This window comes from Salvelinus alpinus, chromosome 8, assembly GCF_045679555.1.
Source record: "Salvelinus alpinus chromosome 8, SLU_Salpinus.1, whole genome shotgun sequence".
Lineage (NCBI taxonomy): Eukaryota > Metazoa > Chordata > Actinopteri > Salmoniformes > Salmonidae > Salvelinus > Salvelinus alpinus.
In genome coordinates, this window is record NC_092093.1 from 23119561 (window position 1) to 23144117 (window position 24557).

Here is a 24557-nt window from a genome sequence, read left to right on the forward strand (position 1 = left end):
AGTTTAGTCACCTCAACTTGCTCAATTTACACATTATTTTTTACAAGATTTAGTTGAGGTTCAGCATTGTATTTGGGACAAAGCATTCATTAAACCCTAAACCTCAACTAAATCTTGTAAAAAATAAATGTGGAAATTGAGCAAGTGACTAAACTGCTTGGAGTAACCCTGGATTGTAAACTGTCATGGTCAAAACATATTGATACAACAGTAGCTAAGATGGGGAGAAGTATGTCCATAATAAAACGCTGCTCTACCCATTAACATTGACGGGGCTGTAGTGGAGCGGGTCGAGAGTTTCATTGGGAACTGTAGGTTGGGATTTTTGATCTGCTTACATGTACATTGAACAACACAGCAGATTTTCGGCATTGTTTTGTTATTTCTCAATAACAGAAAATCAACAACGTAGTTGGCTCTTTTACAATGGGGATCAATTGGAAATAATGTTTGTTTTCTTGTGGCCGTGGTCGAGGGGAATTCATTATTATTACGTGCATATCGACTCGGAGTATACCACGGTTACCACCGCCAATCTCCCATCCCTGGCTGCCTGCCTTACCGGACTGAGCCATACTACCATCAGATATTTGATATCTGTATCCTTTCATTAGATAAAAATATCAAACATCCTTCCTCCAAAGGACATTAGGAAATGACCCTCTTGAAATGCAGCCACTATAATGCTTCTATTCCCTGTCTTTTTTTTTTTTATTTTTTTTTTACAGATGCCTCGCTTCATGCCCTCTGAACATGCCCCTATACCAAACGAGCCACACCAACGTCTGACTTCCATCCCAGTCTGCCTGTCTGAGCCATTACTTTGTGTTAAATCAAATCATTTAGGTAAGTACAAACCTTCATGAACTTTTGTGCACCCTCACCATAGAAAAACTATGGGTGCATCTCAATACTCTAAAATGTTTCTCTCTCCTTTTCTCTTCTCCTTCATCTTTACTGGTCTGAAACATAAAAATAACAATAAACACAGCAGAAAGCAATATGGTGGATAACTACCAGGAATGTGCTTTCACCTGTCACCTGTCAGAGCAAATGGAGGAAAGGAGACGAGGGAAGGAGACACGGGGAAGAGACGAGGCAAGGAAGCCACTTGAGACTATTGATATTTACCCAAAGGCTGCTCAGTGCAATGATGTTTTCACACAAATAATGAATATGGTGGCCATATTAGGACAGCCTCGGGCTCAGCAGGAGTTGCCTTACTGCTGACAAAGAGGCTGTCCTATGGACACTGTACATGTATAATAAATGGGCTTTGGTCTGGCACCAGAAGTCAGGCAGTGTCACTGACATAGAAAGCATGTTGCTACCATCTACTGGGGACATTGATTTAGTCAGAGCGCGTGAGAGTAGCTCATCATATGAGTCTAGCTGAGCCAGCAGAGAGCAGTGTTACACAACCTTTACAACAGATCTGTGCCAAATGTGTGGATGGGAGGGAGTGCGTGGCCATTTTTTTATTTACACTAATGGGGCTAGTTTCCTGGACACCGATTACACATAGTCCTGGACTAAAAAACACTTTAAATTGACATGCTCCATTGAGCCAGGACAAGGCTTAATCTGTGTCTGGGAAACTGGCCCATGGGGTCCTCACAGTTACACTAAATTAAGGCCAATAAATGGAGCCCTCTAGGCCAGGAAGCAGGAGGAGGAAAGGCAACAATATCACTGATTCAACTCACTTTCTCGTGTGAATGTATTGTGTGAAAGACATAGCAGGAAGAGTAAATGTTGCCAACAAGGCCGGAGTTAGAGAAACTATAAGAAGACTCCCTACAGGCATGAAGAATAATATTCACATTTATATTTACTTTGCTATGACTATCTAGTGATTGAATCTCTCCCTCCCTCATACCATTCTTTCTTATACACACACACACACACACACACACACACACACACACACACACACACACACACACACACACACACACACACACACACACACACACACACACACACACACACACACACACACACACACACACACACACACACAGACACACACACAGACACACTCACACAGGCACCCACACTGATTTAAATAAGCCTCATGCGCCAGAACAGTGTGATTGTGAAGAAATGTATTCCCTCTTAATCCTAGCAGACCTACAGCTGATGTATTAAAAAGAGCTTGCGTCATTTTCAGCCCTGACACAATGACTGAAATCCCCTAAACTTATTCTGCACTGCCGTGTGTGTGTGTGTGTGTGTGTGTGTGTGTGTGTGTGTGTGTGTGTGTGTGTGTGTGTGTGTGTGTGTGTGTGTGTGTGTGTGTGTGTGTGTGTGTGTGTGCGTTCGCACATGTGCGTGTGACACAATAAATAAGTGTCTCCAGGAGAGGTTACATTGTGGTTACAGATGGAGTAGAACAGAGTGGGGGGGGGGGGCACAAATGAAGGAACTGCTGGACCGAGTAGGAGGACTGCAGCATCCCCCCTGCAGCAGCCCCCCTGCACCAGCTCCCCTGCAGCAGCCCCCCTGCAGCAGCCCCCCTGCAGCAGCTCCCCTGTAGCAGCCTCCCTGCAGCAGCCCCCCTGCAGGAGCTCCCCTGTAGCAGCCTCCCTGCAGCAGCCCCCCTGCAGCAGCCCCCCTGCAGCAGCCCCCCTGCAGCAGCCCCCCTGCACCAGCTCCCCTGCAGCAGCCCCCCTGCAGCAGCCCCCCTGCAGCAGCTCCCCTGTAGCAGCCTCCCTGCAGCAGCCCCCCTGCAGCAGCTCCCCTGTAGCAGCCTCCCTGCAGCAGCCCCCCTGCAGCAGCTCCCCTGTAGCAGCCTCCCTGCAGCAGCCCCCCTGCAGCAGCTCCCCTGTAGCAGCCTCCCTGCAGCAGCTCCCCTGTAGCAGCCTCCCTGCAGCAGCCTCCCTGCAGCAGCCCCCCTGCAGCAGCCCCCCTGCAGCAGCTCCCCTGCAGCAGCCCCCCTGCAGCAGCCCCCCTGCAGCAGCTCCCCTGTAGCAGCCTCCCTGCAGCAGCCCCCCTGCAGCAGCCCCCCTGCAGCAGCCTCCCTGCAGCAGCCCCCCTGTAGCAGCCTCCCTGCAGCAGCCTCCCTGCAGCAGCCTCCCTGTAGCAGCCTCCCTGCAGCAGCCCCCCTGCAGCAGCCTCCCTGCAGCAGCCCCCCTGCAGCAGCTCCCCTGCAGCAGCCTCCCTGCAGCAGCCCCCTGTAGCAACCTCCCTGCAGCAGCCTCCCTGCAGCAGCCCCCCTGTAGCAGCCTCCCTGCAGCAGCCCCCCTGCAGCAGCCTCCCTGCAGCATCCCCCCTGCAGCAGCCTCCCTGCAGCAGCCTCCCTGCAGCAGCCTCCCTGCAGCAGCCCCCCTGCAGCAGCCTCCCTGCAGCAGCCTCCCTGCAGCAGCCTCCCTGCAGCAGCCTCCCTGCAGCAGCCTCCCTGCAGCAGCCCCCCTGCAGCAGCCTCCCTGCAGCAGCCCCCCTGCACCACGTGTGCACCAAGAATGGATTTAACTTCACATAGGCAGGTTATACATACAGATGTGGAATCTTAATTGGATCACTTTGTTGCTGAGAATTTTACTGCAGATGAGCTTCATGATTGACATAAAATCCGTGAAAACCCACGTTATATTAACAATATTCATGTTGCCTACTTTTGGCCAGCTAATAGCCTTACCAAGCAACATTATGGACTAAATGTTCAAATCTTGTTACTGCAGGATTATTTTGCTGTGACAAATTAGGTCAAATTAGGATCCGAAATCTGTCTAGTACTGAAATCTGTTTGTGTTTGAGAGTGAAGAGAGGGAAGGTTATCGTCATGAGGTGTAATGCATGGTGTCCCCATTACTGATTCAGGAAGACGTCTCTGAACTGTAGCCCTTTGGGTACACCACTACCGGAAAGCACACACAGGCCCTGGATCAGTGGTTACCTCATGGTTCATGAAGTGAGATCGGGTGTTTGGGGGCTTTAGATGGAATGACTAACCCTGGATCAGCTATCTAACGTATATATGAGTAAAGAATAAAACACAAAACAACAACTCCTGAAACATAACATTAGCTTTTATTAATTCAAGCAAACTGTTACAATTACATAAGTTACATGTTACACGGTTTGATATTTTTTTAACCCAGGGTTCGGTTTCCCCGTCCCCAAACATAGAAACAGCTAATCCATACGAGTGCAGGCAAAAAGTAGTAACAGCACGATACATTCATGAACTCAACAATACATCTGTACAAACAATAAGGCAAGTTGAAGAGAGAGAAAGTAGGAAGAGAGAAAGAAAAGGACGGCAGACATCTTCTTCAAAGGGGGCAGTGAAGGCAGATGAATCATTCTTTCTCTTCAGAGTCCCGCCCCCTTGGGCAGCAGAAACACAGGTAGACCCATGCTGTTCATTTATTTATATTCTTCATAGTAACAGTTAGTTAGTGTTCTAGAGTCAAACGAGGTAAGGCTTCTTGTTAGTCAGCACACACAGAGTGGGGGACCCTGGGAAATAAGCTGCCTTTGATATCCATTCTGTAAAGTGGTTCTTATTGGTCAGACACTACTGTAAAGTGGTTCCTGTTGGTCAGCACTACAGTAAAGTGGTTCTTATTGGTCAGCCACTACTGTAAAGTGGTTCCTGTTGGTCAGACACTAGTCTAGTATAGTATACCATATGGCTCCAAACTTCATGACACTTCCTTGCTGCCAAGATACATTACGGTGGCTCTTTGAGGACACACATACCTAGATAATAAAACATTTGGCTAAACTTGACAGACACGTCCTTGGGTGACATAAGGGAACGATTAACATAGATTAGCTCGGATCACTTAATAACTTCCTTCTAATGTCTCACAATTATCCTTCTTTATCTTCATCATCACAATCATACAACAATCATCACATAACATATCATACCATCATCACAATATTTCCTTGTTCTGAGGTGATAAGTAAAATCCTGATAATATAAAAACAAACAACGACTCCAATAAATCTCCTCAGCAAACAACCACAGCCGACTGATATTCAGGATGGCTACCATCCTTCAAGTGGTTCATATTGGCAACAACTGGCCCATTTAAAAACTGCAAGTGTTTTTCTGTAAGAAAAGAAACTCAAAATAGAGATAATAAAATACAGAATCAATTCACCTCCACTTTGGCCCACCAGGTGGCAGGATAGTATCAGGACTAAGTACAGAAGAATCAGTCCACCTCGTCACGTTGACACTCAACAGCAAGAAACAAAGGAAATAAAAAAATATGTGGTTGTTAATAGCTTTTCTTTAAAAGGTTATCGGAAACAAAAAAAATGGTTTGGTTAACGTTCATTTTTTAAACAACTGTACATGAGGAGGATTTCATACAATTGGAGGATAAAGAAGGGAAATAACATGAGAGCCAACAATGTGTAGTAGTGTAGAAAATGAGTACAAAAACATTTCCCGACCAGAACATGGGGAACAAACAACTGAAATTGATATTTTCCTACAAACACACCAAGAACAGTATATGACAGAGAACGAGAGGGACAGAGGGAGAGAGAGAAAGAGAGAGGGAGGTGTAGAGGGAGAGGAAGGGAGAGAATAGAGAGAGGGGGAGGAAAGAGAAATAGGGAGAGAGGTAGAGAGGGAGAGAAAGAGAGGGAGGTGTAGAGAGGGAAAAAGAGAGAGATGGAGGAAAAATAGGGGGAGAGAGGGGGAGAGAGAATAGAGAGAAAGGGGAGTGAGAAAGAGGGGGAGAGAGAGCAAGAGGGCGAGAGACAGGTGTAGTATGACAGGTGAGGGGGTAAAACAGGACTGACAGAGGATAGTGGATGTAAGGATGGATTCTGACATCTCTAAAGGGGGTACAGTTGGGTGACAGTTTTGCCTTTTGTCCCCCTCTCTTTTCTTTTCCTCTCCCTCCATCTCATTCACTCCATCCAGTCTCCCTCGTCGAACTCGGACTCGTCCTCTGAGTCGGAGTACTCGACGGCAATGCGTCGGGACAGGATGGTGGCCACGTCGTTCCCCACACGCTCGTGTTTGGCTGCCTCCTGCTCTCTTTGCTCCTCCACCTTCCGGAGCTGGATACCTGGGGGAGCGAAGGAGAGAGGGATTACTGCAACCTACAAGAGAGAATGTATCAGCTTTCTTCTGTTATAAAACTGTCCAATGACTACGCACATTGACAGTCATGCACAATAAACAGATCTACTGGCTGTTACACCGAGGCCCCACCCACCTTTGCGGATGGCCTCCAATAGGACACTGCGTGCATCGCTGATGGGCGGCAGGTTGGCGGAGTGTTTTTTCCCCCCGGAGTGAGAGAGCGGGGACGCCATGGCACCTGACAGGAAGGAAGGCACGGGAGGTGGGCCCGGCGGGCAGGGGGAGGAGCTCCGCACTCCTGGGAGGGGCGGGGGAGGGGGCGGAGGAGGTAGCACGGTGCCATCTGATTGGCCAGGGGTCGGGCCCCTGTCCAGGACCTGCTGGAGACGGGCTGGGGAGGAGATGTGGAGGGGAGGTGCCACTGGGGGAGGGGCAGGGTGGAGGACGCCAGGGGCGATCTGGAGAGGGGCAGGGGGAGGGGGGATGGCCGGGGGCTGCTGCTGGACGGGTAGAGGAGGAATAGGGGGAGGAGGGGTGCCCCGAGGGCCAAAACCAGACATGGAAGGCAAGGGAGGAGGTGGAGGGGGCAAGGGGGGTGGCGGAGGGGGAGGTGTGTTGGAGTTGAAGCCGTGAGTCTGTGCTGGAGATTGGGGTCTGCTGTCTGAAAAACCTGAACTGGAGCTGAGGAGAGGGAAGAGAGAAAGACAGAGTTACTGTTAATTGAAAGCTAACTGAACTGCAGTGCACTAATAGAGAAGATGTGACAAATATATATCAGGTGGGAGAGAGGGAGCAAGAAATGGAAGGAAATCTAACAGAGATAACAGGAAGATGGAGAGTCAAGAGAATACCTTGTACTCTTGTTGTACACTCAAAGTACAACAAGCTAATACATCCCTTCATCCTTCTCCCTTGTACTCTTGTTGTACACTCATAGTACAACAAGCTAATCCATCCCTTCATCCTTCTCCCTCGCTCCACTACCCCATCCAGAATCCATCCCTTCATCCTTCTCCCTCGCTCCACTACCCCATCCAGAATCCATCCCTTCATCCTCCTCCCTCGCTCCACTACCCCCATCCAGAATCCACCCATTCATCCTTCTCCCTCGCTCCACTACCCCATCCAGAATCCATCCCTTCATCCTTCTCCCTCGCTCCACTACCCCATCCAGAATCCATCCCTTCATCCTTCTCCCTCGCTCCACTACCCCCATCCCTTCATCCTTCTCCCTCCCTCCACTACCTCCATCCAGAATCCATCCCTTCATCATTCTCCCTCGCTCCACTACCCCATCCAGAATCCATCCCTTCATCCTTCTCCCTCGCTCCACTACCCCATCCAGAATCCATCCCTTCATCCTTCTCCCTCGCTCCACTACCCCATCCCTTCATCCTTCTCCCTCCCTCCACTACCTCCATCCAGAATCCATCCCTTCATCCTTCTCCCTCGCTCCACTACCCCATCCAGAATCCATCCCTTCATCCTTCTCCCTCGCTCCACTACCCCATCCAGAATCCATCCCTTCATCCTTCTCCCTCGCTCCACTACCCCATCCAGAATCCATCCCTTCATCCTTCTCCCTCGCTCCACTACCCCATCCAGAATCCATCCCTTCATCCTTCTCCCTCGCTCCACTACCCCCCATCCAGAATCCATCCCTTCATCCCTCCCTCTTTTCCTCTGCCTGCGCTTCAACGGAGCAGAAAATTCCGGAGATGTGAAACACACCTGTAGCTGCTCACGTCCCCATCATCAGAGTTAAGCAGAACAAAACTCAACACAACTGGCTATTAGAGGTCGACCGATTATGATTTTTCAACGCCGATACCGATACGATTATTGGAGGACCAAAAAAGCAGATACCGATTAATCGGCCGATTTTTTAAATGTATTTGTAATAATGACAAATAATGACAATAATGACAAAATAATGACAACAATACTGAATGAACACTTATTTTAACTTAATATAATACATCAATAATATCAATTTAGCCTCAAATAAATAATGAAACATGTTCAATTTGGTTTAAATAATGCAAAAACAAAGTGTTCGAGAACAAAGTAAAAGTGCAATATGTGCCATGTAAGAAAGCTAACTTTTAAGTTCCTTGCTCAGAACATGAGAACATATGAAAGCTGGTGGTTCCTTTTAACACGAGTCTTCAATATTCACAGGTAAGAAGTTTTAGGTTGTAGTTATTATAGGAATTATAGGACTATTTCTCTCTATACCATTTGTATTTCATTAACCTTTGACTATTGGATGTTCTTATAGGCACTCTAGTATTGCCAGTGTAACAGTATAGCTTCCGTCCCTCTCCTCCCTCCTACCTTGGCTCGAACCAGGAACACATTGACAACAGCCACCCTCGAAGCAGCGTTACCCATGCAGAGCAAGGGGAACAACCACTCCAAGTCTCAGAGCGAGTGATGTTTGAAATGCTATTAGCGTGCACCCCGCTAACTAACTAGCCATTTCACATCGGTTACACCAGCCTAATCTCGGGAGTTGATAGGCTTGAAGTAATAAACAGCGCAATGCTTGAAGCACAACGAAGAGCTGCTGGCAAAACGCACGAAAGTGCTGTTTGAATGAATGCTTACGAGCCTACTGCTGCATACCATTGCTCAGTCAGACTGCTCTACCAAATCATAGACTTAGTTATAACATAATAACACACAGAAATACGAGCCGTAGGTCATTAATATGGTCGAATCCGGAAACTATCATTTCGAAAACAAGACGTTTATTCTTTCAGTGAAATACGGAACCGTTCTGTGTGCAAAGAACGCAAGAGAAGTGACACAATTTCACCTGGTTAATATTGCCTGCTAACCTGGATTTCTTTTAGCTAAATATGCAGGTTTAAAAATATATACTTCTGTGTATTGATTTTAAGAAAGGCATTGATGTTTATGGTTAGGTACACATTGGAGCAACGATACGCACCGCATCGATTATATGCAACGCAGGACCCGCTAGATAAATTAGTAATATCATCAACCATGTGTAGTTAACTAGTGATTATGATTGATTGATTGTTTTTTATAAGATAAGTTTAATGCTAACTAGCAACTTACCTTGGCTTACTGCATTCGCGTAACAGGCAGGCTCCTCGTGGAGTGCAATGTAATCAGGTGGTTAGAGCGTTGGATTAGTTAACTGTAAGGTTGCAAGATTGAATCCCCCGAGCTGACAAGATAAAAATCTGTCGTTCTGCCCCTGAAGGAGGCAGTTAACCCACCATTCCTAGGCCGTCGAAAATAAGAATGTGTTCTTAACTGACTTGCCTAGTTAAATAAAGATTAAATAAAGGTGTAAAATAAGTATTCATAGGTATTCAGACCCTTTACCCTTTTCAGACCCTTTACTCAGTACTTTGTTGAAACACCTTTGGCAGAGATTACAGCCTCGAGCTTGGCACACCTGTATTTGGGGAGTTTCTCCCAGTCTTCTCTGAATATCCTCTCAAGCTCTGTCAGGTTGGATGGGGAGCGTCGCTGCACAGCTATTTTCAGGTCTTTCCAGAGATGTTCGCCTGGGTTAAAGTGCGGGCTCTGGCTGGGCCACTCAGGGCCATTCAGAGACTTGTCCCGAAGCCACTCCTGTGCTATCTTGGCTGTGTGCTTAGGGTCGTTGTCCTGTTGGAAGTTGAACCTTCGCCCCAGTCTGAGGTCCTGAGCGCTTTGGAGCAGGATTTTCATCAAGGATCTCTCTGTACCCGTTCATATTTCCCTCGATCCTGACCAGTCTCCCAGTCCTTGCCCATGATGAACATCCCAACAGCATGATGCTGCCACTACCATGCTTCAATGTAGGGATGGTGCCAGGTTTCCTCCATGTGGTTTCATTTGACCAGAGATACTTGTTTCTCATGGTCTGAGAGTCTTTAGGTGCCTTTTGGCAAACTCCAAGCGGGCTGTCATGTGCCTTTTACTGAGGATCTGGCCACTCTACTGTAAAGGCCTGAATGGTGAAGTGCTGCAGAAATTATTGTCCTTCTGAAAGGTTATCCTATCTCCACAGAGGAACTCTGGAGCTCTGTCAGAGTGACCATTGGTTTCTTGGTCACCTCCCTGACCAATGCCCTTCTCCCCGGATTGCTCAGTTCAACCAGGTGACCAGCTCTAGGAAGAGTCTTGGTGGTTCCATACTTCTTCCATTTAAGAATGATGGAGGCCACTGTGTTCTTGGGGACATTCAATGCTGCAGAAATGTGTTGGTACCCTTCCCCAGATCTATGTCTTGACACAGTCCTGTCTTGGAGCTCTACAGACAATTCCTTCGAACTCATGGCTTGGTTTTTGCTCCCACTGTAAACTGTGGGACCTTAAATAGACAGGTGTGTGCCTTTCCAAATCATGTCCAATCAATTGAATTTACCACAGGTGGACTACAATCAAGTTGTAGAAACATCTCAAGGATGATCAATGGAAACAGGATGCACCTGAGCTCAATTTCGAGTCCCATAGCGAAGGATCTGAATACTTATGTAAATAAGGTATTTCTGTTTTTATTTTTAATACATTTGCTAAAAATATGTTTTTCGCTTTGTCATTATGAGGTATTGTGTGTAGATTGATGAGATTTTTTATTTCTTTTTATTTAAAAAAAATACATTTTAGAATTAGGTTGTAACGTAACAAAATGTGGGATGGGTCTGAATACTTTCTGAATGCACTGTAGATATGCTGATAGTGGACAACCTTGTTTAGCTCTTTTTGACAGGATAGAGGGCGCTATTTTCACTTTGGGAAAAAATTGTGCCCAATTTAAACGGCCTCGTACTCTATTCTTGCTCGTACAATATGCATATTATTATTACTATTGGATAGAAAACACTCTCAAGTTTCTAAAACCGTTTGAATTATATCTGTGAGTAAAACAGAACTCATTTTGCAGCAAACTTCCTGTCAGAAAGTGAAAAATCTGAAATCGAGGCTCTGTTCCAGGGCCTCCCTATTCATTTGCTTGAAATGTATGACTATACATGCACTTCATACGCCTTCCACTAGATGTCAATAGGCAGTGAGAGGTGGAATGGGGAGTCTAGCTTTATCTGAGGTCAAAAGAGAGGTCTTGGAATGACATGACCCCAATTTCCTTTGTTCAGCAAGGCGCGGGAAGGAACTCTGGATTGCCTTCTGAAAAGCTTTCGTTATAGACGGCTAATATCTCCGGCTTTGATTTTATTTGATAAATGTTATAATATCATCGTAAAGTATGTTTTTTCAATATAGTTATATCAGATTATTGAAAGTTTATCGGGAGTTTTGGCGTGTTCCGTTCTCTGTGTTTGGTGACGATGGACAGCTTCGCGCCACTTGGCTAGCTTTGCTTGCTAATTCAACTGACGAAGAGGACATTCTAAATCCAAACAACGATTATTCTGGACAAAGGACCCCTTGTACAAGATTCTGATGGAAGATCAGCAAAAGTAGGACCCATTTATGATGTTATTTCGTATTTCTGTCGAAAATGTTTAGTATTATTTTCCACCCAGATTTTGGGCGCTGTCTCGCTATAACGTAAGCTGTATGTCGTACTAAAGTTATTTTTAGAATTCTAACACGGCGATTGCATTAAGAACTAGTGTATCTATCATTTGCTGTACAACATGTATTTTTTAGTAAAGTTTATGATGAGTTATTTGGTCAGAATAGGTGAGTGTCAGAAATATATCCGGAGATTCTGGAAAAAAGTTGCTACGTTTTCACAATGTATAACTCCGGATTTCAGCTCTAAATATGCAAATTTTCGAACAAAACATAAGTGTATTGTATAACCTGATGTTATAGGACTGTCATCTGATGAAGCTTGTCAAGGTTAGTGAAATTATATATCTTTTGCTGTTTTTTTGCGATCGCTAACTTTTGCTGCTGATAAATGGGTTGTGTTTTTGGCTATTGTGGTAAGCTAATATAATGCTATATTGTGTTTTCGCTGTAAAACACTTAAAAAATCTGAAATATTGGCTGGATTCACAAGATGTTTGTCTTTCATTTGCTGTACACCATGTATTTTTCATAAATGTTTTATGATGAGTATTTAGGTATTTCACGTTGGTCTCTGTAATTACTCTGGCTGCTTTGGTGATATTTTTGATGGTAGCTGCAATGTAAAACTATGATTTATACCTCAAATATGCACATTTTTCGAACAAAACATAGATTTATTGTATAACATGTTATAAGACTGTCATCTGATGAAGTTGTTTCTTGGTTAGTTTGGTTGGTTCTTGGTTAGTTTGGTTGGTTTTGTGCAAGCTACCTGTGCTGTGAAAGAAATGTCTGTGCTTTTTTGTATTTGGTGGTGAGCTAACATAAATATACGTGGTGTTTTCGCTGTAAAACATTTTAAAAATCGGACATGTTGGCTGGATTCACAAGATGTTTATCTTTCATTTGCTGTATTGGACTTGTTAATGTGTGAAAGTTTAATATTTCTACAAAATATTTTTTGAATTTCGCTCGCTGCCTTTTCAGTGGAATGTGGGCGGAGTTCCGCTAGCGGAACCCCTGTCCTAGACAGGTTAATACTTTCTGAGAAATATTAATTACTATTTTACACCTAGGGTTACTATTAATAACTTTCACCCATTGTATAAGATATTCTCTGAAATTCAAATATTCCAGGCATTTGTATATAAATTCCAGTCGCACTTTATCAGAAGCCTTTTCAAAATCAGCTATGAATACCAGGCCTGGTTTCACAGATTCTTCATAGTGTTCTATTGTTTCCAGTACTTTTCTTATATTATCTCAAATGTATCGTCCATGTCCAAATAATGGAATTAAGAAATATGTAAATATTAGGACGAGCAATGTCGGAGTGGCATTGACTAAAATACAGTATATACAGTTGAAGTCTGTATATCCTCCTCTAGGTATTCCTTAAAGAGGTGGTGTTTCAGGTGTTTCCGGAAGGTGGTGATTGACTCCGCTGACCTGGCGTCGTGGGGGAGTTTGTTCCACCATTGGGGTGCCAGAGCAGCGAACAGTTTTGACTGGGATGAGCGGGAGCTGTACTTCCTCAGAGGTAGGGAGGCGAGCAGGCCAGAGGTGGATGAACGCAGTGCCCTTGTTTGGGTGTATTTCACGTATAATTCATTTTATCACAATTCCAATGGGTCGGAAGTTTACATACACTAAGTTGACTGTGCCTTTAAACAGCTTGGAAAATTCCAGAAAATTATGTCATGGCTTTAGAAGCTTCTGATAGGCTAATTGACATCATTTGAGTCAATTGGAGGTGTACCTGTGGATGTATTTCAAGGCCTACCTTCAAACTCAGTGCCTCTTTGCTTGACATCATGGGGAAATCAAAAGAAATTAGCAAAAAAATTGTAGACCTCCACAAGTCTAGTTCATTCTTGGGAGCAATTTCCAAACGCCTGAAGGTACCACGTTCATCTGTACAAACAATAGTACGCAAGTATAAACACCATGGGACCACGCAGCCGTCATGCCACTCAGGAAGGAGACGCGTTCTGTCACCTAGAGATGAACGTACCCTGGTGCGAAAAGTGCCAATCAATCCCAGAACAACAGCAAAGGACGAAGATTGTGAAGATGCTGGCGGAAACAGGTACAAAAGTATCTATATCCACAGTAAAACGAGTCCTATATCGACATAACCTGAAAGGCCGCTCAGCAAGGAAGAAGCCACTGCTCCAAAACCGCCATAAAAAAGCCAGACTACGGTTTGCAACTGCAAAGTACAAAGATCGTACTTTTTGGAGAAATGTCCTCTGGTCTGATGAAACAAAAATAGAACTGTCTGGCCATAATGACCATGGTTATGTTTGGAGGAAAAAGGGGGAGGCTTCCAAGCTGAAGAACACCATCCCAACCGTGAAGCACGGGGGTGGCAGCATCATGTTGTGGGGGTACTTTGCTGCAGGAGGGACTGGTGCACTTCACAAAATAGATGGCATCATGAGGATGGAAAAATATTTGGATATATTGAAGAAACATCTCAAGACATCAGTCAGGAAGTTAAAGCTTGGTTGCAAATGGGTCTTCCAAATGGACAATGACCCCAAGCATACTTCCAAAGTTGTGGCAAAATGGCTTAAGGACAACAAAGTCAAGGTATTGGAGTGGCCATCACAAAGCCCTGACCTCAATCCTATAGAAAATCTGTGGGCAGAACTGAAAAAGCATGTGCGAGCAAGGAGTCCTACAAACCTGACTCAGTTATACCAGCTCTGTCAGGAGGAATGGGCCAAAATTAGTGAAGTGATGGATTCTGGATGGGGGTAGTGGAGCGAGGGAAAGGATGAAGGGATGGGGTAGTGGAGCGAGGGAGAAGGATGAAGGGATGGGGTAGTGGAGCGAGGGAGAAGGATGAAGGGATGGTAGCCTAATGCTTAGAATATTGGGCCAGTAACCAAAAGGTTACTAGATTGAATCTCCGAGCTGACAAGGTAAAAATCTGTTGTTCTGCCCCTGAACAAGGCAGTTAACCCACAGTTCCCCGGTAGGACGTCATTGTAAATAAGAATTTGTTCTTAACTGCCTTGCCTAGTTAAATGATATATATATTTTTTTATAGGAGTGGTTAAAACATGCTACAGTAATAATGGTCCTCTGAGAACATCATTAAGGTTTGGGTATACCTCCACTGGTATGCCATCCAGTCCTGGAGTTTTCCCGGGCTTAAAGGCTTTAATTGCATCAAGAAGTTCCTCCTCTGTAATTTGGCCTTCACCTGAGTCTTTCTGTACAGCTGTTCATTTGACATTATCAATAGAAAAACAATCCTTACAATACACTTCGGTTAGTGGAGATGGAGGAGACTGAAACAAGACTGGTGAATCGTGGGTGACTCCGTCATTTGTAACAAGTTTCAGTAAATTATTTTTGGTAACATTTCTATGTTGAAGATTAAAAAATTGTTTGGTGCACCTCTCCCCATATTCCATCCAGTTTGCTTTATTTTTTATAATACATTACACTTGATATTTTTGCTTTTCCTCTAACTTATTCTGTGTCTCTATGGTACAGTTTTTATTTCCATCTATCGGTAGTATTAATCCCTCTATTCCTTTGTTAATATGAACTCTTTTCACCAAAATAGATTAATGAGCCAAATCGGTTTATGGTCCAATAACATATTTAAAATAATCCCTTTACCTTCTGAATCTGTTTGGACAATTTGCACATTTGGATCAAATATATTGTTAATTAATATCATCACCCCTTTTCAGTTTCTTTGCCCATAGGAGAAGTATATCTTGCCCCCGTAGTCCTTTTTCCACACAACTTCATCTAAAATTGGTGAATGAGTTTCCTGTAAACAATAGATGTTATATTCCTTCTCTTTCAGCCAGGTAAATACTGATCGTCTTTTCTTATTATCTTCTAAGCCATTACAATTATAACTGGCTATACTTATTTCCCCATTTACCATAACGAGATACAAGTTGAAATTCGATTTATCATAATATATGTTTGTAAACTTGCCATTAATAAGCACCATGATGACTGAGTGTCTATATAACTGTACCATGATACAGGATTGGCACTGCTACTGAGTAAACCTCCAATTGTTCTTCACTATTCCACTCGCTAAAACCTCCCCCCATCCCAAGTTGGGTTGTCGTCCCAGTGACTGGCAGACCACCTCTGTCCACCTGGATCCTAGGGCCATTGAAAGATTCTGTATTCCAATGGCACATTGTGTTAGCTAATCCAAGTGTATTATTTTAAAAGGCTAATTGATCATTAGAAAACCCTTTTGCAATTATCTTAGCACAGTTAGCAAACTGTTGTGCTAATTAAAGAAGCAATACACCTGGCCTTCTTTAGACTAGTTGAGTATCTGGAGCATCAACATTTGTGGGTTCGATTACAGGCTCAAAATGGCCCGAAACAAAGTACTTTCTTCTGAAACTCGTCAGTCTATTCTTGTTCTGAGAAATGAAGGCTATTCCATGCGAGAAATTGCCAAGAAACTGAAGATCTGGTACAACGCTGTGTACTACTTCTTTCACAGAACAGCGCAAACTGTCTCTAACCAGAATAGAAAGAGGAGTGGGAGGCCCCGGTGCACAACTGAGCAAGAGGACAGGTACAGTAGAGTGTCTAGTTTGAGAAACAGACGCCTCACAAGTTCTCAATTGGCAGCTTCATGAAATAGTACCCGCAAAACACCAGTCTCAACGTCAACAGTGAAGAGGCGACTCCGGGATCCAGAGTTCCTCTGTCCAATGTCTGTGTTCTTTTGCCCATCTTAATATTTTATTTTTGTTGGCCAGTCTGAGATATGGCTTTTTCTTTGCAACTCTGCCTAGAAGGCCAGCATCCCAGAGTCGCCTCTTCACTGTCACCTCATCAATTTATTTCCACAATTAACGCATAATATGTGTAATAATGTAGGCACTTCATACGAAGTATTGTTACCTCCTCCCCTCAATCTTAGCTAAATAGCTAACGTTATACTGCATCTAAAGTCAATCTGGTGACATCAAAATTATGACCAAAGGTTTTCCTACTATTTATTTTGCTACATTTGAATGCCATTGTATTTCCAAGCCACTGTATTGCACTTTTGATGAAATCTTCATCAGTGCTCATTGACGATATGCTCAGTCGGTCATCAGTCCAAAACAAATGTTCAAAACAATATTGTGAGGGAACATGCAACCCATGAGTAGAAGAGAACAACAGAGTAGAGAAAACAACTGAACTGGAAACAGAAGAAGAGACTTGTATCCATTTGGAGTGAAAGGCATTCTCAAAGCCACAAAACCAGGTAGGTGGTGGGGAGACACTCCCATGTGGTAACACATTCTCTAGTTCGCTTTATTTAACTAGGCAAGTCAGATAAGAACAAATTCTTACTTTCAATGATGGCCTGCCGGGGAACAGTGGGTTAACTGCCTTGTTCAGGGGCAGACTGACATATTTTTACCTTGTCAGCTCAGGAATTTGATCTTGCAACATTTTGGTTACTAGTCCAATGCTCTAACCACTAGGCTACCTGCCACCCCTTGCGTGTGTGCCTCTGTGTGTGTGTGTGTGTGTGTGTGTGTGTGTGTGATACCCACCTGATCATGGAGGGGGGTTTGATGTCTCCCAGATGGTGCATAGGGGGTGGTGGTGGGGGGTCATGGGGTCTTGTGTACATCCTGTCCCCAGGGCGGTTCAGCAGCTCATTCATCTGGCTGTAGGGCAGCGCTGCTAGGGAGAATGGCCCGTCCATCCCATCCAAGTAACTAGGAGCTCTGAGAGAAGGGGTGGTTAGTGTTACAGATCCCCTCCATATACAGTACCAGTCAAAAGTTTGGACACAGCTACTCAATCAAGGTTTTTTCTTTATTTTTACTATTTTCTACATTGTAGAATAATAGTGAAGACATCAAAACTAGGAAATAACACATATGGAATCATGTAGACAGCTTTGCACACTCTTGGCATTCTCTCAACCAGCTTCACCTGGAATGCTTTTCCAACAGTCTTGAAGGAGTTCCCACATATGTGGAGTACTTGTTGGCTGCTTTTTCTTCAATCTGTGGTCCAACTCATCCCAAACCATCTCAATTGGGTTGAGGTTGGGTGATTGTGGAGGCCAGGTCATTTGATGCAGCACTCCATCACTCTCCATCTTGGTTAAATAGCATTTACACAGCCTGGAGGTGTGTTTTGAGTCATTGTCCTGTTGAAAAACAAATGATAGTCCCACTAAGTGCAAACCATATAGGATGGCGTATCGTTGCAGAATGCTGTGGTAGCCATGCTGGTTAAGAGTGCCTTGAATTCTAAATAAATCACAGACAGTGTCACCAGCAAAGCACCCCCACACCATCACACCTCCTCCTCTATGCTTCACAGTGGGAGCCACACATGCGGAGATCATTCGTTCACCTACTCTGCGTCTCACAAAGACATAGCGGTTGGAACCAAAAATCTCCAATTTGGAGATGAGTCTAATGTCCATTGCTCGTGTTTCTTGGCCCAAGCAAGTCTGTTCTTCTTATTGGTGTCCTTTAGTAATGGTTTCTTTGCAACAATTCGACCATGAAGGCCTGATTCACGCAGTCTCCTCTGAACAGTTGATGTTGAAATGTGTCTGTTACTTGAACTCTGTGAAGCATTTATTTGGGCTGCCATTTCTGAGGCTGGTAACTCTAATGAACTTATCCTCTACAGCAGAGGTAAATCTGGGTCTTCCTTTCCTGTGGTGGAGAGCCAGTTTCATCATAGCACTTGATGGTTTTTGCAACTGCACTTAAAGAAACTTTCAAAGTTCTTGACATTTTCCAGATTGACTGACCTTCATGTCTTAAAGTAATGATGGACTGTCATTTCTCTTTGCATATTTCAGCTGTTCTTGCCTAAAAATGGACTTGGTATTTTACCAAATAGGGCTATCTACTGTATACCACCCTTACCTTGTCACAACACAACTGATTGGCTCAAATGCATTAAGAAGGAAAGAAATTCCACAAATGAACAAGCCACACCTGTTAACTGAAATGCATTGAAATGCATATGCTACACATGGCAGGGTAGTGTTTGATATAGAGAAAGGGGAAGGGTTAGAACGTTACACATGTCAGGGTAGTGTTTGAAATAGAGAAAGGGGAAGCGTTAGAGTGTTACACATGCCGTCCCTAGGAGGGGTGCGTCACTTGAGTGGGTTGAGTCACTGACGTGATCTTCCTGTCTGGGTTGATGTCCCCCTCGGGTTCGTGCCATGGGGGAGATCTTTGTGGGCTATACTCAGCCTTGTCTCAGGCTAGTAAGTTGGTGGTTTGAAGATATCCCTCTAGTGGTGTGGGGGCTGTGCATTGGCAAAGTGGGCGGGGTTATATCATGCCTGGTTGGCCCTGTCCGGGGGTATCGTCGGACGGAGACACAGTGTCTCCCGATCCTTCCTGTCTCAGCCTCCAGTAATTATGCTGCAATAGTTTATGTGTCGGGGGGCTAAGGTCAGTCTGTTATATCTGGAGTATTTCTCCTGTCTCATCCAGGGTCCTGTGTGAATTGAAGTATGCTCCCTCTAATTCTCTCTCTCTCTCTTTCTATTTTCTCTTCTCTCGGAGGACCTGAGCCCTAGGACCATGCCTCAGGACTACCTGGCTAGATGACTCCTTGCTGTCCCCAGTCCACCTGGTCGTGCTGCTGCTTCAGTTTCAACTGTTCTGCCTGCGGCTATGGAATCCTGACCTGTTCACTGGACGTGCTACCTTGTCCCGGAACTGCTGTTTTTCCAACTCTCTCTCTCTACCGCACCTGCTGTCTCTAACTCTGAATGTTCGGCTATGAAAAGCCAACTGACATTTACTCCTGAGGTGCTGACCTGTTGCAACCTCTACAACCACTGTGAATATTATTATTTGACCCTGTTGGTCATCTATGAACGTTTGAACATCTTGGCCATGTTCTGTTATAATCTCCACCCGGCATGGCCAGAAGAGGACTGGCCACCCCTCAGAGCCTGGTTCCTCTCTAGGTTTCTTCCTAGGTTCCTGCCTTTCTAGGGAGTTTTTCCTAGCCACCGTGCTTCTACATCTGCATTGCTTGCTGTTTGGGGTTTTAGGCTGGGTTTCTGTACAGGACTTTGTGACATCGGTTTTATAAATACATTTGATTGATTGATTGATAGTGTTTGATATAGAGAAAGGGGAAGCATTAAAGTGTTACACACGTGCTAAAGGAACTCTATTACAAATGCCAAGTCACTCACCCACTATTGCACATTGTACCAAATGGTAGGTTGGACCTCACTTTATCTGTGCAGAAAGATACATTTGTATGTGTTCATCTACAAAGCCCTTTTGGGTAAACTCCCTCTTTACCTCTGTAGTCTGGTCTCCTTCACCACCAGCAGGTAAACTCCCTCTTTACCTCTGTAGTCTGGTCTCCTTCACCACCAGCAGGTAAACTCCCTCTTTACCTCTGTAGTCTGGTCTCCTTCACCACCAGCAGTTACCATACCTGGTCTGCTAGGTGTTGCTACTTAAAGTCCCCAGGACATTCACAGTATTAGGCAAGACTGCCTTCTCTTCTTGTGCACCAGAGGCATGGAATGGTCTACAATCCATGCTTCATCTAGATATGTTAGTGCCACTGATTGAATTTAAAATATTGATGGGAGACTGTTACAGAGGAGTGTAAATGCTTTTTTTAGGCTGGATCATGTTGTTGTATTGTAGTATGTTTTAATTCTGTAATGTATTGATTGTTGCTGTCTTCTTAGCCAGGTCTCCCTTGAAAAAGAGACTCTGGGTCTCAATGGGCTTTTCCTGGTTAAATAAAGGTTAAATAAAATTAGAAAAAATAAGGGAGACAGTGAATTGGGACGTGACACAAATTCTCCATATAGAGTAACATTGGGGTTTAATAGCATTCCCCAATGCTCCATATACAGAGAAACAAGGACGTGCACACACACACACTCACCCAGACCTGTCGTGGTAGGGAGCGGAGCCATTAGCCTCTCTGTGTTTCAGGGCCTCTTCAGGGTCATCCTCAGCTAGCTCCGCCCCGAGCGCCAGTTTCTGCCACTCCTTCTTCCGGTCGTGAGGCGCCCGCGGGATCTTCTCAGTCTCCAGAGTACGGTCGTTTCCCCTAACCTGGAGAACGAGGGGATAGAGGGAGGAAGGTGGGAGGAGAGAGGAGAGAGAGGAGAAGGAGGGGGTTGGAGGAGCGAAGAGAGGAAAGAGGCAAGAGAGAGAGACAGACAAAGAGAGAGAGACTAGAGTCTTCATCTGTACAGAACTATCATACAAACACAGCACTTCATTGAAGGTCCCTTCACACACATTTAACCAGTCATGACTGCTTTGATCACAAGTAGAGGGAAGAGCTATCTTTATAGTTAACATTTAAAGAGAGACAGAGAGCGGAACTGAGTGCAAAGACAGGAGGCAACAGAGAGAATAAAGATTTAATAGAGAGTCAGTTGGTACACTCCTGTCTTCACATTGATTGGATCGGGACTAACAAAGTGTGGTGCACACACACACACACACACACACACACACACACACACACACACACACACACACACACACACACACACACACACACACACACACACACACACACACACACACACACACACACACACACACACACACCTTAAACCTAAAATAGACTTTTTCTTTGTGGGGACCCACTCCTGAGTGGCGCAGCGGTCTAAGGCACTGCATCTCAGTGCTAGAGGCATCACTACAGACCCTGGTTAGATTCCAGGCTGTATCACAACCGCACAATTGGCCCAGGTTTGGCCGGGGTAGGCTGTCATTGTAAATAAGAATTTGTTCTTAACTGACTTGCCTAGTTAAATCAAATTAAAAAATAAAGGAATGTCCCCACTTGTCTGAATGTTTCTTGTTTTACTGTCCTTGTGAGGACTTCTGGTCCCCACAAGGATAGTAAAACAAAAAAACAAACACAATCCCATAAAGCCTCATAAGCAAAACTTATCTCTGCTCTTGGTTTTGCACAGTAGCTGTTGTCATAGTGACTCTCATTTTCATTGGATACTAAGCCATATGGAATATTTACATAGACACAGAATAGGATGCTCAGTCTACACATATATAAAACGGGACACACAGAAGGTGGCACACAAGATAGAACAAGTGTAAGGCAGAACTTAGTGTAAGTGAGGAATACCACACTGCCATGTGAAGTCTGGGAACAAGGAAAGCTGTAGCTGACATTTTAGTTGAATGAGCTGGACATTACAAGGCATGTTACATGTATAGTACTACAGAAAACATGGTGTCTACTATACACCAAAATTAAAAGAAAGATCATGTCCAAATGATAGTAGAACGAATTGAACTGTACTTAACTAATTAAATAATTTTTGCCAAAATACACAACAGAATTCTTAGTTCCCATACCTACAGCAGTGGGAACGTGACATTAGGTCTTCATAATGCATTATAACATGTCTAAATATTGTCCTAGGGACTATGAGCTGTAAAAAGATACATGGTTTGTAATGAGATCACATACCTGTCCTGGGAGGTCTAAGTACCTATAGACCTGATCATACATGTGGGGGTCCTGCAACTACAAGAACAAAACGACAAGAGAAGCACCAGAGGGAACAAGTTAACACCACACAGAGCACTAGAACGCAACACCGCTGGCTGCTGACAGCGACAAAAACAGGACAGCAGCAGCAGAACAGTGAATCAGATGAGGAAGCAAAACTCTCTTAAACACAAAATGACATGACACAGCTGGACTGACAGTAGTCACACACAGCGGCAGAGCGCAAATCATACAATTTAACATAGTGCATGCGCCACTTACAAACCAAATAAACAGTGGACTGGAGCGCACACAACACGCACGCACACACGCGCACAGCTCCAAACAAACACTCACTCAAAGACAACAGAGATGTTCAGACATACAAAGACAAAGAAATCGTCATAAAAGAAAAGAGCTGATTTGAACACACAAAGCACGCCACTCACAACACAGTGCAGTCGGACAAGAACACACAGTAACAAAACATGACAGAGTGTTTGGCACAACACGGTTAGCGCCAGAAGGAAGCACAAAGCAAGTGTAGAAAGGACAAGAGGGAGTCATCATTCACAGTCCATCTAAAACAAAACCACCTAGCTAGCTTACAGGCAACATCCAAAACAGAAAAATACAGTTGGTGTTCCTAGACTGTTGCTATGCAGCAGAAATCTCAGCAATTTGGTCAAACACTTTCGTTAAGAGGCAGCAAAGCATCGGCCTCAAATAATTATGCTAAGTAGGCAAATTTATTGTTATACAATCTTAATGTAACACCTAGCTTAAACATCCTACACACGAGCACAATGACAAACGTATGTAGCCCTGAGACATTAAAACGCATTGAAAAAGAATAACAGCTGTTGTGAGATAGTTGTTAGATAAACGTGCAGTAAAATATCTGGAGCTGTGAGACTTAGCAGCTGTAGGTCTGACTGTATGTGACCACATACTGTAGTAGAGGTCAACCGATTATGATTTTTCAACGCCGATACCGATACCGATTATTGGAGGACCAAAAAAGCCGATACCAATTAATCGGCCAATTTTTTAAATTAATTTGTAATAATGACAATTACAACAATACTGAATGAACACTTATTTTAACTTAATATAATACATAAATAAAATCAATTTAGCCTCAAATAAATAACGAAACATGTTCAATTTGGTTAAATAATGCAAAAACAAAGTGTTGGAGAACAAAGTAAAAGTGCAATATGTGCCATGTAAGAAAGCTAACGTTTAAGTTCCTTGCTCAGAACATGAGAACATATGAAAGCTGGTGGTTCCTTTCAACATGAGTCTTCAATATTCACAGGTAAGAAGTTTTAGGTTGTAGTTATTATAGGAATTATAGGACTATTTCTCTCTATACCATTTGTATTTCATTAACCGTTGACTATTGGATGTTCTTATAGGCACTTTAGTATTGCCAGTGTAACAGTATAGCTTCCGTCCCTCTCCTCCCTCCTACCTTGGCTCGAACCAGGAACAGATCGACAACAGCCACCCTCGAAGCAGCGTTACCCATGCAGAGCAAGGGGAACAACCACTCCAAGTCTCAGAGCGAGTGACGTTTGAAATGCTATTAGCGTGCACCCCGCTAACTAACTAGCCATTTCACATCGGTTACACCAGCCTAATCTCGGGAGTTGATAGGCTTGAAGTCATAAACAGTGCAATGCTTGAAGCACAACGAAGAGCTGCTGGCAAAACGCACAAAAGGGCTGTTTGAATGAATGCTTACGAGCCTGCTGCTGCCTACCACCGCTCAGACAGACTGCTCTATCAAATCATAGACTTAGTTATAACATAATAACACACAGAAATACGAGCCTTAGGTCATTAATATGGTCGAATCCGGAAACTATCATCTTGAAAACAAGACGTTTATTCTTTCAGTGAAATACGGAACCGTTCCGTGTTTTATCTAACGGGTGGCATCCATAAGTCTAAATATTCCTGTTACATTGCACAACCTTCAATGTTATGTCATAATTACGTAAAATTCTGGCAAATTAGGCGGCCCAAACTGTTGCATATACACTGATTCTGCGTGCAAAGAACGCAAGAGAAGACACAATTTCACCTGGTTAATATTGCCTGCTAACCTGGATTTCTTTTAGCTAAATATGCAGGTTTAAAAATATATACTTCTGTGTATTGATTTTAAGAAAGCATTGATGTTTATGGTTAGGTACACATTGGAGCAACGATACGCACCGCATCGATTATATGCAACGCAGGACCCGCTAGATACATTTGTAATATCATCAACCATGTGTAGTTAACTAGTGATTATGATTGATTGATTGTTTTTTTATAAGATAAGTTTAATGCTAACTAGCAACTTACCTTGGCTTACTGCATTCGCATAACAGGCAGGCTCCTCGTGGAGTGCAATGTAATCAGATGGTTAGAGTGTTGGACTAGTTAACTGTAAGATTGAATCCCCCGAGCTGACAAGGTAAAAATCTGACGTTCTGCC

General features: G+C 44.1%; 2 protein-coding genes across 8 annotated transcripts in view; one reads left to right on the forward strand and one right to left on the reverse strand.

Moving 5' to 3' along the window:
- The first annotated feature begins 1002 nt into the window (after positions 1-1002).
- Positions 1003-3484, forward strand: LOC139582279 (proline-rich protein 36-like). Its single transcript, XM_071412290.1, has 3 exons — positions 1003-1098; positions 2470-2969; positions 3100-3484. The coding sequence occupies exons 1-3, from the start codon at positions 1003-1005 to the stop codon at positions 3482-3484; spliced, it is 981 nt and encodes a 326-aa protein (XP_071268391.1).
- A 526-nt stretch (positions 3485-4010) lies between these two features.
- The window catches only part of LOC139582745 (actin-binding protein WASF1-like), a 144855-nt gene continuing 124308 nt past the window's right edge, over positions 4011-24557 (reverse strand). For 6 of the 7 annotated variants that reach the window (XM_071413032.1, XM_071413038.1, XM_071413036.1 and 3 more), the window contains 5 exons: positions 22046-22102; positions 20477-20649; positions 17119-17295; positions 6192-6739; positions 4011-6041 (listed from right to left, as the gene is read on the reverse strand). In XM_071413032.1, the coding sequence (XP_071269133.1) occupies positions 5881-6041; positions 6192-6739; positions 17119-17295; positions 20477-20649; positions 22046-22102 (1116 nt within the window). In that variant the 3' untranslated portion in view covers positions 4011-5880. The remainder of the gene's footprint in view (positions 6042-6191; positions 6740-17118; positions 17296-20476; positions 20650-22045; positions 22103-24557) is intronic. The other variant, XM_071413039.1, reaches the window with a different exon arrangement.